The following is a 16,104-nucleotide window of genomic DNA, read 5'->3' as shown; positions in this document are numbered from 1 at the left end:
AATTGTGAGATGTAAATTTTGTAATTGACAAATTTTGGTATCTGTCGATCGAGTAGTAATTTATTTATTTATTTTTGAGTCTCAGTGTCAAAAGTGGAACAACAAATATACACATACTTTGATTCGATGAGAACATCATTTAGAATAGATATGTGAATGAGTAACAAGTTGGATAGAAGAGAAAAAGGTTAAAAATAACATTCAACATAGTCAACCAGTTGTGTTTTTTTCTTGAACCGGTTGCACTTGCTGATGAAAAACTGCTCTTTGAAAAAGTCCAACCGGTTGAGCACGAAAGTGGAACCAATTGCGCTTCTTGATAGAAAACAAGACTCAAAAAAAGTCTAACAAGTTGCACTTGTTTGAATGTGCGAAAAATTAGATTTTGATAATTTTTTAGTTTCCTGTTTTTACCCGACTCTTAGAGAATTCCTTGTACGATTTTAAAACAACTTTCCATATATTTTGAGACCTCTCTAAGTCTATATAAACTCTCTTTCTCTCTTGATTAATTAGGGTTGTAAAGAAAAATATTTTTGCAAATGAGAGCTTTTTAACAATATTTTTGACAGAAAATCATCATTGATTTTTCTGTAAATTTTTATATTTTTTAGAGCACACACTATTACACGAGAGTGATCTTAGGGTGATATTCTCTATCTGAATAGAGTTCAAGCTTGTTGAAGATCTAGTTGATTAAGTAGGGTTTCTATTTTACCTTCATCAATTCAGAATTTGAAGGAAGGAGGAATTGATCACACTTAGAAGGGGTCAGAGAGCGGAGTTTTTGTGATCTACCAGCATCCCTTCTACAAGAATTGAGGAGTAAGCCTGAAGTTTGCAGCAGTAGAACGAGGAATTGTGATAGTTAGCCAAAGATGTTCAACAACTAGTTCTTGATATAATGGAGTGGGTGTGAGCTTGAGTTAGAGTCTATTGTACTTTGTTTCGAATATAGTAGATTGTCTTGCTCGAGACTGTGAAAATATCTGTAGTTTTCATCCCGATTTATCAGATTTCTTGTAACAAGATTTCCACGCACGAAAATCCTGGTGTCATATCTCAAACGTTTTTTACTTTACTTGAACTTTATTTTTGCTCTGTAAATTGTTGTTTTAGTTTTATTTCGATAAAATTAAAATAATTTAAAAACTGAATAAAGTAGCCAAATAATTTTTAAATTCGAATTTCCACTTCCATTTCGCATAGTGCAACTCACAGAATTGGAAACAACTATCTGTCCGTATCATAACAAATGTATTAATTTGAGAAGTAAAGCATATATCCCTAAATTAAAACCGTTGTTAAATTTGAAACATTTTTTTTCTTTTTATATTTTTTAAATAAAAAACATGTTAATAAATTGATTGTGAATAAAGTTTTTAATTGATAACAAATGGATTAATTTGAGAAGTAAAATCGATATCATGACTAAGTTAAAACTCTAAGTCAATTTGAAATGTTTTTTTCTCTTTCTTTTATTTTTTTAATTTCAAAGATGTTAATAAATTAATTGCGAATAAAGTTTTTAATTTAGTAAATCCACAATAAAGAAGGGCAAACCAATTCCACAGTGAAAAAAGGGACAAAACCCTGAGGCTCCCACCATTATTAGTATGGGGAGACTCGGGAGATTGATAGATATGTGCTAAAGCTTTCTTTCCCACTAACTCCGCGATACTCCTAAAAAACCAGTGATTGTACCACCGTTATGTGACCCATTCCACAACCAAAAATGACCTTATGAGGTTCTCCCCCCACATACTAATTACTTGTACATGGATCCAATTCAAACCTAAATTTAATCATAAACATTCTCTTGAAAAGTTCCACCTAACATTCATGTTCACGAAAAGAAAACTTCTTCGTACAAGTAACATGTTTACAATCAATGGCAAGACGATGCTTCTTTAACTCGAAAGCTTGGACCATCAAAGCGAAACCATCATTTAAAGATCGTCTCAACAGATTGTACTTGTGCTTATACATATTATCTATGAGTATATAAATTAATATGCAATTTATTTTCCTAACCATAACAGGAAAGCAAAATGCAAGTCCCTATTCTTCACACCTAATCATATCCGACGACCATCAAACTAAATTTATCCAACAATGCGTGGAAAAGAAACAAACATACCCACACTCTTTAGCGTAATATTTAATAAACAAGTTAGTCCACCAACCTCTCCAATTTCTTTCCTTCTCATTCTACATACATATACCTTGTTCTGCTTTACAACACATGTCCTCCAATTTTCCGAAAAAAAAAAAACACATGTCCTCCACTTGTTGACCTTATGGGTCCAATCACATATATTATTGTAGTGGTCAGCAAATTGGACGGTTGGGATGTGTTCCTCAGAAGGTTGCACCTCATGATCTCATTTTCCTTCAACCACCACCCAAATGACCCGGCTAGTGATATCTCAACCTCCATTGATGCTGAAACGGCTTAGTCTCACTGTATCACCTTCTTCTCCTCTAAACTCTCCTAGTCTCTCTCCTTCATAGACTTACTCCAATTTCTCCTTCATTTTTTGGAGGAGCGTTACATATAGTAAGGCGTATATCATATTGAGGCATAGACCATTTCCTCACTACAATCCACAGTCACATATATATAAACACACACACAAACACAAACTTACATATAGTAGTACTATTCACAATTCCAAGTTACTTATATCCCCATTTCTGTTTCTCTAGTGGTCTAATAACGTTGCAATATACATATATATATCCATGGCTTCAATACCATCTTTTTCTACAGCTATGATTCTAGTCCTAGCTACTATACTACTGTTTGTTTCGCCAGCATGTTCAGCCAATAAAGAAGGTGCCAATCACCATACAGAGGCACACAACGGATTCCGGCTGTCTCTTAAACATGTTGATTCTGGTAAAAATTTAAGTAGATTCGAGCGTTTGCAACACGCAATGAAGCGCGGGAGGCAAAGGGTGAAGAGGTTTAGTGCAATGGTGCTGGCCGAAAAATCGGATTCCAAAGTCAAATCACCAGTCCATGCAGGAAATGGTGAGTTTCTCATGGACTTATCGATTGGTACTCCACCAAAACCTTATACGGCAATAATGGACACCGGTAGTGACCTAATATGGACTCAGTGCAAGCCTTGCAAGGATTGTTTCGACCAGTCTACACCGGTTTTCGATCCAACAACGTCGTCTTCTTTCGCTAATGTATCGTGTACTGACAAGCTTTGTAAAGCTCTACCAAGGTCAAGGTGTAGTGATGGCTGCGAATATCTCTACACATATGGAGATTCTTCTTTGACACAAGGTTTTATGGCAACAGAAACTTTCACATTCGACAAGGTTTCCGTTCCCAGCATTGGGTTTGGTTGTGGGCTTGATAATGAGGGGAGTGGGTTCAGCCAGGGTGCAGGGCTGGTGGGACTTGGGCGCGGTCCGTTATCGCTTGTCTCCCAGCTCAAAGAGCCCAAGTTCTCATACTGCCTAACCTCTATTTCTGACACCATAACTAGCACTCTGTTGATGGGGTCTCTTGCAAGTGTCAACAGCACAGATGGTGCAATCATAACCACCCCTTTGATCAAAAACCCATCTCACCCATCTTTTTATTATCTTACTCTTCAAGGGATCACAGTTGGTGCCACTCTCTTACCAATAGAGAAATCCACTTTTGCACTCAGTGATGATGGAAGTGGTGGCCTAATTATAGACTCTGGTACAACAATAACATATTTAGAAGAAAGTGGTTTTGATATTGTCAAAAAAGAGTTCATTTCTCAAGTGAAGCTTCCCGTGGCGGATTCCAGCACGACAGGGCTAGAACTGTGCTTCAACTTGCCATCCGACACAAGCAGCATTACCGTACCGTCGCTGATTTTCCACTTTGATGGTGCTGATTTGCAGTTGCCAGGAGAGAACTACATGGTTGTTGATTCGAGTATGGGTGTGTTGTGCTTGGCCATGGGGAGTTCAAATGGTATGTCCATCTTTGGCAATATACAGCAGCAGAACATGTTGGTGCTTCATGATCTTGAAAAAGAGAAGTTATCATTCATACCCACAAAATGTAGTCAAATGTGAGCGTGTATATGTTGTTGATCTTATATTTTGTGTGTTTTCTGTGTGGTTAATTTGATTAAACTTGTTTTCATTTCTTTGTAGCTTTAAAACATTTTTCGTCAATAAATCCCATTCTGTTTGACACTGGATTGCGATCTGTAGATTGAGAGCATCGTATTGATACAGGATTGCTGCAGAATCTGATTAGTATTCAAGCTATTAATTTTACGATCATAATTTATTATTGAAGATGCAAGAAAGATGCTCTCTATTTAGAAAGAATAATTCTTCACTTCAAATCCTTTTTTCCAACCCCCTTTCCCTCTTTTTTCAGTCTATTTATAGGCTATTACAGATCTTCTAGAAGCTTCCTAACTAACTCCTTGCATTGAGCTGTTATTCTGGGCTCTTCTTGGTTATAGGCTTAGCTCCTTTTTTCTGAAATCGGGCTTCCAACATGATTTCCCGGTCCTGGGCCTGACTAGTGAAGACTTGGCTAGGAGCGGTTGGTCTTGCCCGACCCGCTCTTAACAATCTGGATCGTACCCGGCCCAGGTCATTTTTGATATCCTCATCTACCTCCATAATCTCTCCCTAATTAATTAAGGTGAGATTATCAAAATGACATAATCATGACATGATGGCTCAAAGTGGTGACGTGGGGAAGCGAACGGTAGGTTCAGAGACCCATGCTTTGAGATCTGCTGCACCATTATTACCATAGCTTCTTGGATCTTGAATCATTTTTACTTTAAAAACCCCAACTTCTCACTTTTTGTCTTTCTTCAACCATTCTCACCTCCATCCTTTAGCGTCATCTTCTTCGATTATCTCTGTCACCTACCTGTATTTTCCAGTGGGCTTCCCTTGTTTTCTCCGGCGAGTTTTTCCCTTTGCGATTCGACTTTCGCTTTGTTACAGGGTACTTTGCAAACTCCCTTTCTAAGGTAAGTTCCTTTGTCTTGCTACTCTCTTTAGAAGAAAGGAATTTTACTCTTAAAAATTTCTTCCCCTTTTTTAATGGCTCCCCTTAATTTGGATGCTATTCGTTCAAGGAACAACATCCCTAACGACGTCTCCCTCAAGGTTTATCCCACGGATCTAGATGAGAGCTCTGGTGAGGGTCTCCTTCTTAGGGAGATTCTCTTCATTTGAATGTAATTAGATTTCCCTTACACCCGTTTTTTTGTTATGTCTTCAATAAATTAGGGTTTCTCCTCTTTAGGTTAACCCTAACTTCCTTAGGGTAATATCGGTCCTCTTGATTTTAATTCATGACAGGGATCTTGACTTAGACATTATGGACCTTCCCCTTTGCTACCAGGTTACCAAAATCAGAACCAACAAAATGTATTTTTGCTTCCTTCCCATCGAAAAGCGATCCATCTGTACAGACAAGCTCTCTTTTGAAAAGGGTTGGAGGAAGAACCTAATTGGGGTTAATGAAAATTGGCGAACTCCATTCACTCAAACTTTCCCTATCCCGACCTCTTTTGGAGAGTGCTCTATCCCCCAATACAAGAAAATTAAGAAACACCCGACCGACGGCCATTGTGAAACTTGCCTTCCTCGTTTTTGTACTTTTCTTTGCAACTACCTTCAAATTAATCATGACGAATTGGTTTACAGCGTTTGCAGGGCCAGGCTTAACATTCTGAAGGAGAGAGTTCTGAGCAACATCCCCTCTGCCACTGACTTGCTCACCCCTGACAATCTTTCTAACATATCCATCCTTGGATCCACCATGGAGAACATTCAGATTCTTTCTTTCAGTAGGAGAAGGCGTTCTGCAACCACTCCCGCGGCCACACCACCCGCTTCTGTGGCCACTTCGACCATCCCGGTTATAACTTAAAACAATGAACAGCCTACTACTAAACCGTCCTCATCCACCTTGGTTGTGGATTAACCTGTATTGCCGAGCGATGAGCCTTTTGTCGTTCCAAACAAAACTTCTCCTCCTACCACCCAGATCGCCGAAGGATCCTCTCAAAATGCCAATGGATCGTCCCCTGTCCGAACTCGAGTTTCGGAGATGGGCCTAGGCAAAAAACCTCAGCCTGAAGGTGGTCATGATCAGAGCGCTCTCCCTCCGGCCTAAAGGGCTCAGTCTTTCAGGGTCACCACAACTCTTCCTTCCCCTCAGGTAATCATTCCAGAGGGCGAAGCTGCCAGAACCTCTGCTTCTTCACCAGCTGTGGCTCTATGGCATCCCTTGTTCAGACGTGAGAACAGGTCGAGCGTTACCCCACTGACTCTTTGTTCAAAGGCCCATTCACTTCATTTGCTTTTTACAAGGACCTTTGGATTCCTAAGGACATTAAAGTTTAGAACAAGATGACCTTCAATGAAATGTACACTCGTTTCCCCGCAGCTGCTGTTGAGGTAACTCTACCAACTTTCCTTTGTTTTCTATGTTTGGATTTCCTGACTTTCTAAAACATTTGTGTCTATATGCAGACTCTGTTTGGGATGTTCACCTTTTAGAAGAGCATTGAACATGCGAACAAGAAAATCAAATCTCTCTCTACCGGTCTTAAAAGATCTGTTAACTCGGAGAGGTTAACCGAGGCCAAAAACTCAAAACTACTGGCTAAACTGAATGATTCAGAAAAGGAAATGAATGTTCTGAGGGCTGAGAGGGATGCCCTAAAGAATGAGCGAGACTCTCTTCAGGACGAACTTGATGTTCTGAAAATTGAGAAGAACGTTCTGCAGACCGAAAGAAAAGCTCTAAGAGTTGAGAAGGGGGACCTTCAGCGTTCTCTAATTGTTAAACGGTTGACCCGTTCCAATTCTGAAGAGATGTTCTTGAATGAGTGCACTGCTCTGCTGAATGTCATTGGCAGAGTTGATGGTGGCATGATGTGATAGCCCCGGATTTCCAGATGCGAGTTAGCTAGGCCCACGCTTGAATACCCGAGGATATCAAAAACAAATCGGTAATAATTGAACACATAGTACAAAATAGATAAATAAGAATAAATAAATTTCTAAAAAAAAACTAAAATGATAATCCATTAATTGAAACCTCAGAATAAAATTCCATTAAATAATAAAGTAGCAGTGATGGAGTATGCTCTCAAATTAGGGAGCAAGCTTTGTCCTTGTGAGAGCAAGCTCTGTCCTCGTGAGAGCAAGCTCTGTCCACTTGAGAGCAAGCTCTGTCCACTTGGGAGCAAGGTCGCGTCTTGTGGGAGCAAGCTCTCGTCTTGAGGGAGTAGGCTCTCAACTCTATAAAGCCGGCTCTCTCTCCCTGAGAGTCGTCAAAATAATTCCTTTTTGGGAGCCGGCTCTCACCCCTTGGGAGTCGGCTCTTGTAATACCCCTAATTTTAAAAGGATAGTCTTCATATTTATTTTATTGTTTTATTACATTTTTATTTGATTAGTTGATTATTTGTCTAATTGTTTGATTGTTTATTTGCCTAATTGAATTCTTTGTTTTAATTGCATTATATGCTTATGTGGATATTCATTAATGGTTTAAATTAATTTCTTTGTTTAACTTGCCTTTTTGTTTAATTGAATTTATAAGATAGGTGACTTGAATTAAATGTTTAAGCTAACTGTTTAAATTAAAGTGTTTAATTTTATTTAGGATGGGATTGGATGATATGGATTAAATGGGTACGGTTAATACCCATGGATGCTTATACATGTATATATGGGTATATATGTATATGTGGATTAGTTTAATTATTAGTAATTATTAATAATTGAATTTTAATTTTATTCATTATATAAGGTGTATTATAAATTCTAAGGTTTTATATAGTTTCACGGGTTGCCGACTTGGTGGTATTATTATTTTATTTTTCTTTTCCTTCTCTTAGTGTAATGAGGGTCAGAGATGTATACGCCTATAAATATAACCGTATATATCTGTCTAGGGTTGGAAAACCCTATTCACGTACATAGTGACTTGAGAGGAAAACAGAGAGAGACTTGAGAGGAAAACAGAGGGGGACTTGAGAGAAAAACATAGAGGCTTAAGGAAGAAGGAAGGGATTGCTTCTGGGTTGAACCAAGAGCAACGGAGGTGTTGGACGGCAGTATAGGAATTTATCGGAAAACTCAGAGACGGTGGTTTAAGGTTTCAAAACTAAAATCTAAGGCAAGTTCATATTCTAACTCCTTCTCTTAAACCTGTGTTCTGTGCATGCCAGATAGTCTCTAGGACTTAATCAAACTTTAAAACGGATTTTTTATGCATGTTAAATCAGACTTTAATCTATGTTATAAATTGTTAAATTGAAACTGATTTTTGAACAGATTGTTTCTGTTAATTATTTTATTTCTTGTTAACGATGCGTATTGGAATTTTTATGAGTTTATGAGATCTTTGGGACATAGATTGAACTTCTTGAAACCGTAGTAAGATATTACAGAAGGGTTTAAACACCGCCGGAGACGAGGAAGAGGATCGGGAATCAGGTTACGGCTCTTAGAGGGAGGGAGTAGGCTCTCCAAAGGAGGGAGCTGGCTCCACAAGGGGTAGAGCCGGCTCCCCATGGGGGAGAGATGGCTCCCTTGTTTTAGGAGGCGGCTCCTTCTCCAGGTTTTTTGTTTTTCGTGGTTTGAGCTCTGTTTGGCCGATTGGGGTATTCTGGAATTGTTTTAAATTGCAGTAAATGGTCTAAATAATTGTTTTAGACATTTAAAAATACTTGGAAGCAGGATTATGTTAATATTCTTAGGAGTGGAACAACATGAAGTTAAACAAAAAGGCTGCATGTTGAGTATTGAATGATTAATTTAACTTCTTACATGTATTCAACAAATCTTTTCTACATAATTTAATAGTGTTAATCATGTTTCGGCAGTGTTATAAGTGTAGTTGATTATCTGAATATAACTATTGTAATGACCCAGTCATTTTCTTCCTTTTCCTTTTTCCTTAAATTTTGCAGATAAATTTTTTCCATTGTTTTTTCTTTTCTGTGGATGGTTTTTCGTTACTTAGTGTCGTCTTGAGTGCTCGGAAATGATTTCTGAGACTCTTTTCCGTGGATTGACAACTTCCTTTGAGGATCGAGTCATTTCCACAATTTTCGTTTTTCGACACTATTCACTTTTTTGTCCTTATTCCTATTTCGTCCTTTTTCCTATTTCATCTTTTCCCCGTTTGTCACTTTGTTGGCAAAACCTCACTTCTTGTGCTTGGAGTTGGTTTTTGACTTCACGTATCTTTATCGTGAGTGGTTTCCACGAAATATGTCTCTTTACTTTGTAGGAAAGTACTCTGGTTGCTCCCGGTGTCCATAGGAGCATGGATGAATAATTCTTTGAAATTAATTTCTTTTCTTGGGGTGTTTTTTGTAAATATCTTTTGAAGATATTTTATTTCAGGGATATCTAAGAAAATATCTTTTGGAAGATATTTCCATTCTGGGGCAGTTTTGCAGTTAACCCTTTTTGTGGGGGCCATTGTGCAATTAATGAAAGTTGTTGCAAATTATCTTATTTTGAGCCTAGATCCTCGTACAGGATTCATTTTCACTTTTCGTCGAGTCGTAAACTCTTAGAAGTCCCTTTTGGTCGATGTTTTCCAGTTTCAGGGTTTTTAGCCCCAATTTGTGTCAAACTTGTTTGGGGCATAACTTTTTGCTCGGGACTCAGTTTTTGACGCCGTTTCTTCCGTTATTCTTATTTTCTTATTTTGAATCTTTTTTGTTCATAGAGTTTCATCATTTGAGCGCGTCTGCTCAAATTTCACTTTTCCGGACCCGGCGAGGCCCGTTTGGGGCACTTTTTGAGATTTCTATAAAAGGGGGATGAGATATTTTATTTTTTCATCTTCCCCACTCTTTTGCACGACCTGAAGCTTCCATGGCAGCCCAAGGGAGGCTGCCACCTTCTCTATCCTCATTTGAATTTCATTTCTTTGTCAGAACATAGTAAGGCCTTTGCGTTTTGTGTTCGTGTTGACTACGCGCTTCTTTCACCCTTATTAGAACCCATTTCTGGCCAAATTTTGAGTTTGATTTTGAAGTCAAGTTGTGATTTTCATGGGCCCTCTTTGGATTTTATCGTTCATGGCATTGTCCCCGACGAAACCCCAAAGTATTGTCAGATTCAGAGCCGTTTTGTTTTGATGGATTTTAAAATTTTCTTCTCAAATTGAGGTAGGGGGTGTCTTAGGTTTATATTATTGTTGTATTGATTGTTTTATAAGCATATACAACTTGAGAGCATGCCTTGTTTAAGTTTTTAGAATTTAATTTAATTATTTTCTTTGTTTAAGATTTAATTCTCATGATGCTAGGCAACTTAGAATTAAATTGTGGCACGCTAGAAATTTAGGTCTTGGTATAATGGTTGATATATATTAAATTGGGGTTATTTGAATAAGAATTGCAAATTTTATTTAATATTTATCTTTTGTGAAAGTTTAATTCACCCAGTTGTATCAAGCATGGAATCAACTTGTAATGTGATATTAAAGTAGGTCTTGGTGAATTCTTTAACATATATTAAATTGAGGACATTTAGATATGTTTGAAAATCTAGAGAAAAATTAATTAATGAGCTTAATTAATATTATTTTAAATGTGTTGGTCACTTAAATTAATATTGGAGGTAATAGGTTGATAATCCCTTGAAATGTGGTCTGTTTAATCACCTTGTGAGCATGTTACTAATTTGATGTAGAATTAGTACTTGAGACATCTTGAAATGGTAATTGGACTTAACATGATAGAGAATATCATTGACTTGCATAGCTTGTTTAGATATATCTTGTGTAGGTGTATAGCTTGTTAGAATATTAGAATTGTTTACCCTGGAAGCTAGTTACTAAATTGGGACTTATTTAGTACTTGTGGCTTAGTGTGGTAATGTGGTTCAATTGTTGTAAAATATTATTGTTTTGGTGTATAAATTGCATATTGGAGGCTTGACATGTCATATGCTATCTAGACTTGAATTCTAGGACATGGTTTATGTGGATTCAACCTTATTTGTGCATGGAAGATAGCTTTATGTATTAGTGGATTTGGTATAAGTTTGGTCTAGCTTATTGATTTTTGTATAAGTTTTGGACTTATTGATTTTGGAAAACTTGTAAGGACATATTTCACGTGATGGCTAGAGTTTGGCTCTAGTACGGAGACAAAAGTCTTCTAAGTCATAAGTACGCACTAGGTAGCACCTTGTGGGTCGTAATTGCCTAGAATAACTTATGCATGTGCGCACTAAGTAGTGCCTTGTGGGTCGTAATTACCCGAAAACACTTGCTTGGTCTAGTGACCACATGTCCTAGTCTTTCTACTTTGATTTCGCATTCAATTTCAAGTTGTTAATCATGGATTACTTGTAGCTTGAGAATTAATGGTTGCTTTGGATATTTGAATCTTACTTAGTATACTTGAAACTGTATACGTGTTTTGTGCATTTAGATCTCATATAGTGTACTTGAACTTGTATGCTTGCTCTGTGAGTTTAGATTCATTTCGTATGCTTCTGCCGTGTATCCTTGTTTTAAACGTATCTCTCTTAGCTTAGTATACTTGTGTCGGTATACTTGATTTACGAGATTTTCATATAAAATGCATACTTGTGTAAATATGCCTAAATATTGCATGACTTGTCTTAATGTGGTTTAATATACTTGGAAATGTATGTTTCTATGTTGTATAACATGTTTAACATTGTTTAGTATACTTGAGCATGTATACTTGTATGCCGTTGTTCACTTTAAATTGCATGAGTAGCTTAGGATGATCCCTGAGTCTCACTTGACATAGACGTTAGGTGACATGAGCCCCTTTGATATGTTTTACCTTAAGGTGATATAATTGTAATACGCTAGGTCGATGCATGCTCATCTTCTACGAGTAGCTTTATGTTATTCACCCACGTAGTGGGGACATTTTTCAGGTATCGGGATCAAGATTCGGGATTCACATCATGCTTGGATGATTTGTAAACTTGAAGTTCTCATTTCTTGTAAATGTTGGCTTGAAATGCTATTTATAGCTTTATATGTCAAAATGTGTAAATTTGATTCTATTTTTGTAATATGTACATAAGTACACTCTTTACAATATATTTGACATGTATGAAATGAGGCCATAGGCCAATGACATCTAATTTGTATCCTATGTAACTTTTAACTTCATAAAATATTATGAAAATATTGAAAAATGTCGAACCATTGCTTCACTATGCTTGCATCGGGTGTGGGAATTCCATTTTTATTCTTTCATAGGGTCTTATTAATCATGTATGAAGTATGGCCAAGGGCCAAACGGTAATTTGAAATCATTTATTAATTTTGGTTTTCAAATTTCCCTTTTCTTGCTCATCTTTACCTTTTTGCTCGATAGGAGGTCGGATTTTGCATCGATGATATTTTTAAGCCATGGACCATTATAGCACATCCTAGTAGGTAAGTTACGTTTGCGTGCATAATCATTTTCAAGAAAAACCTCTTCCTTGGCAATTTGAGCCTCCTAGGAACTCATTTTGAGGTTTTGTTGCATAATCTGATCTAGGGTATTCTAGACCTTTCACATCAATTTTATTTTCTTCTTTCAATATGGTCAATTAGAAAACATGATTTTAGGGAGGGTTTCTTCTTCGTGTTTTTCCAGAAAACATTGTCTTAGTACTAGAAATCCCTCGTGAACTTTCAGCTTCCAGTTTTCATTTTAGCTGCTTTTTAGCTCTTTTGACTAGATTTCTTGGGAGGGCATTTTGGCCATTTTACAGTGAGTTTTTTTTTTAATTCTCCACGAGTCACGTAGAAAACTCAATTTTGAGAGGGGTTTCTTCTTTGTGTTTTTGCAAAATATTCATCTAGGCCTCCAAATTCAGCCTCTGTTCCAGATTTTTCTGAAAAAAACCACACAGCAGCTTTATGGGCTGCTGCCAGCCATGTGTGCACCCAGCGCGCGTGCGGCGTGCATGGGCGCGCGCATGGGCATGCGCATGGGATTCTTCTTTTGGGCTTTTCTCCTTCGTCTGGACTCCGATTCAAGTGAATTTTTTTTAAAACTTGACTAATTTTTTGCTGTCTTTCCAACGGTGTGCTCGGTTGCACCCAGTTCTTCCTGGATAATTACCAATTTACCCTTTTGCCTTAAGTGCTCGTTTTTTTTCGTCATGTCGTTTCTCCTTCGTCCGGACTCCGAATCATGCGATTCTTGAGTCCATCTTGATTAGTTTCTCATTGTCCTTCCAGCAATGTGCTCGGTGGCACCCGAATCTGCAGTTTTCAGAAATGGCTATTTTACCCCTAGGGGCTTATTTGTCATATTTTCGATCATTTGCTTCCGCATCAATTCCACGACCTCATGGAAGATCACTTTGATTTCTTAGAGTCTTGTTTTCTGTTTTCGCTTCCGCATTCGGATCCGTTATCGAATCATCCTTTCGGTTCATCACTGACGTACTGGCCTAAAAACCAGGGTCGTCACAACTATGCTTAGATTGGATTAATTGATGTTTTAATTTATTGTATATTGCATCAATTATTAGACTATTTGAAGGATTTAAATGTTTAGTCTTATTTTTACAATTTAAAGGACTTGAACATGTTTTGTGAATCTTATAATGGATGCATAATATGGTCAGATACATATTAGACTTTGTTTATGCTTATTTTGTAGTATGGTTGATGATTAAATTTATCATTTATTGCATCAACTATTTGATTTGTGAATTGTATACACCGGTATGGGACAGTGGCATACTAGGGACGAATTAGTTCAAAATACTAAATCTTACCTATTCTGAAATAAGAAATGGATTAACTATAAAAGTTAAGTCCTACTTGGATATATGTCAGGTCAATAAACAATTGAATGACGTATCTTGTTTTAAATGGATTTTATATATATGATTATGGTGCCGTGATATGAGTATGAGTCTCAGGATCATGGTTAGGGTGCGTATATTACCTAGGATGGATAACTGGACATAATTGCTGTTCCCTGGTAGGTCTAGGTATACATGCCCACATTATGTGCGATTTGTATGTTATCTCTACTCAGGCTGAGATAGACTTATGGGCTAGTGAGCATCCTACAGTGTATACTTATATATATATATAGATTATTTTAGTTATTATTGAGATATCTAGGATGTATCTGCGTATCGGGTCTCTCCATGGATTACAGTAGAGTAGAACTTGCTAGTGGGCCTGACCCACTCTTATATTTTTCAGTTGTTCATCAGTTCCAAGCGTAGATCTTGATCGTGCTAAGCAGAGACAGTCACTCACTCCTCCGACTACGTAGGATTTCCTTTCATATTTCAGTTTTGGATTTTATTTTCATACTTTACTTTATAATGGGATTTTATTAGGGGTCCACTAGACGGATTCCCAAGTTGTACGTATTAGAGGTTTTGGAAAGTTTGGATTTTATTAATTTATAACTTTTGAGGATTTAATAATTAGAATTCTTTTTAGCCTTTATTATTTACTTCTTAAATCTTTTTATAGTCCGTGTTCATTTACATATTAATTGTTTGGTATCCCTCGGATCTGTGCTTGGACTTGATCACCCGTGGCTCTAGAATCGAGAGGTATCACAGTTGGTATCAGAGCACTTCAGGTTCAGTGTCTCTAGGATTCTATCGTATTAAGATTTCTGCGTAGTGTATTCTCTTGTTTAGAGCTTAAGATTAGGATTCGTTGTATTCTTTTATGGTCCATTTAAATCGTACTGAAGTCTGTCTTTCCGTGTTAACAGAATGGCTAACGCTAGAACCAGACGAAACAATCAGCGGTGAAGGGAAGCGACACATAGGCAGCAAGATCTCCTACGGCGTCAGCAAATGCAGGAAGAGCAACAAATTCCTGGGTTTTAGGATGATGATGGTCAGTTTCACGAAGAGCAAGAGGAAGTTCAGCAGATTCAAGATCAGGGCAGAGATCCAAAATATCCTTCTCATATTAATGACCTCATTGCTCAGGCTATAGAAGCAGGGGTAACAGCTGTACTTTAGAATTGATCACAGGTTCAACAGGCACATGTACCAGCACTAGTGGTTCTGACTGATCCTTGGGAAAAGGCTAGGAGTTCTTTCACAAAGGGGAGCCCACTTGAGTTCACAGGCTCCACCGATGCGAAAGCATCTCATCAGTGGAAGAAGAATATCGAGCGACATCTTCGTATGGTTCAGTCCACAAAGGTGCAGAAGCAGATGCTTGCTACATTCAAGCTAGTCGGAGATGCACTACAATGGTGGGAGTTAGTTACCACAACAGAAGAGAGGACTTCATTGACTTATGATCAGTTCAATGCTTACTTCAATGAGAAGTACTTTCCGTATGCAGTCAGGACAACTATGAAGACAGAGTTCCTTATTCTACAGCAGGGGAACATGACGGTGGCGGAGTATGAATAGCAGTTCATGCGTTTGTCTCTTTTTGCACCATATGAGGTGGATACAGAGGAAAAGAAACGTAATAGTTTTGTTAAAGGATTGATGTGGTCTATTAAGCGAGCTATTACAGGCAATCTAGCCTAGTATATGGTAGACGCCGCTCTACAGTAGTACTAGCTGACCGTGGACTTCAGACAGGCTAAGGGGGAGAAGTGGGGTGATAGAGACTCTGTTAATCAGTCAACTGAGAAAAGAAATGGCAATGGACACCAACAGAATAACAAGGGCAAATTCTAGAGACAATATTCTTGGAAGAAGCACAAGGGTGGTTCAGATGCTTATAGAGATGGGACACCTATTCAGAGGTAGCAGAATGGGGGACCACAGGTAAGACAGGGTCAGCCACAGGCTAAGCAACAGAGGAGGTCATTTAGCACTTTTCAGGGTAGTTGCTATACGTGTAGAGAGTTTGGTCATACTTCCAGGCAGTGTCCTAAAGCAAGACAGGGACAGGGACAGTATATGCAGCAGGGACAGAGGGCACTAGTACCTTTACCCGCTCCACATGTTTCACAGATTCAGGGACAGACATATCCGGCTTTACCAGCACCACCATAGCCTCAGGAACAGGCACCACAGTAGTTGCATTATGGTAGGGTGTACAGCCCCATGCCATAGGATGTTCAGGCGCCTCAGACTGTTGAGGGTATATTTC

At 38.0% G+C, this 16,104-nt stretch overlaps 1 protein-coding gene across 1 annotated transcript; it reads left to right on the top strand.

Moving 5' to 3' along the window:
• The first annotated feature begins 2,255 nt into the window (after window positions 1-2,255).
• LOC132303202 (aspartic proteinase nepenthesin-1) lies at window positions 2,256-4,197 on the top strand. The gene has a single exon (XM_059800369.1). It carries the CDS (start codon window positions 2,746-2,748, stop codon window positions 4,072-4,074), a length of 1,329 nt encoding a protein of 442 aa, XP_059656352.1. The 5' UTR covers window positions 2,256-2,745; the 3' UTR covers window positions 4,075-4,197.
• The last annotated feature ends 11,907 nt before the right edge of the window (window positions 4,198-16,104 follow it).

The sequence above is a fragment of the Cornus florida genome, unplaced genomic scaffold, assembly GCF_030987335.1.
Source record: "Cornus florida cultivar Cherokee Brave unplaced genomic scaffold, ASM3098733v1 CherokeeBrave_3.0.0_Hap2_Chr04, whole genome shotgun sequence".
In the NCBI taxonomy this organism is placed as follows: domain Eukaryota; kingdom Viridiplantae; phylum Streptophyta; class Magnoliopsida; order Cornales; family Cornaceae; genus Cornus; species Cornus florida.
Note: the sequence above shows the minus strand (reverse complement) of the source record. Positions and strands in the feature narration are given on the sequence as shown.

What these genes read in the sequence shown, in the direction of transcription:
- LOC132303202 (XM_059800369.1), top strand. Translation starts at nt 2,746, where the DNA reads ATGGCTTCAATACCATCTTTTTCTACAGCTATGATTCTAGTCCTAGCT.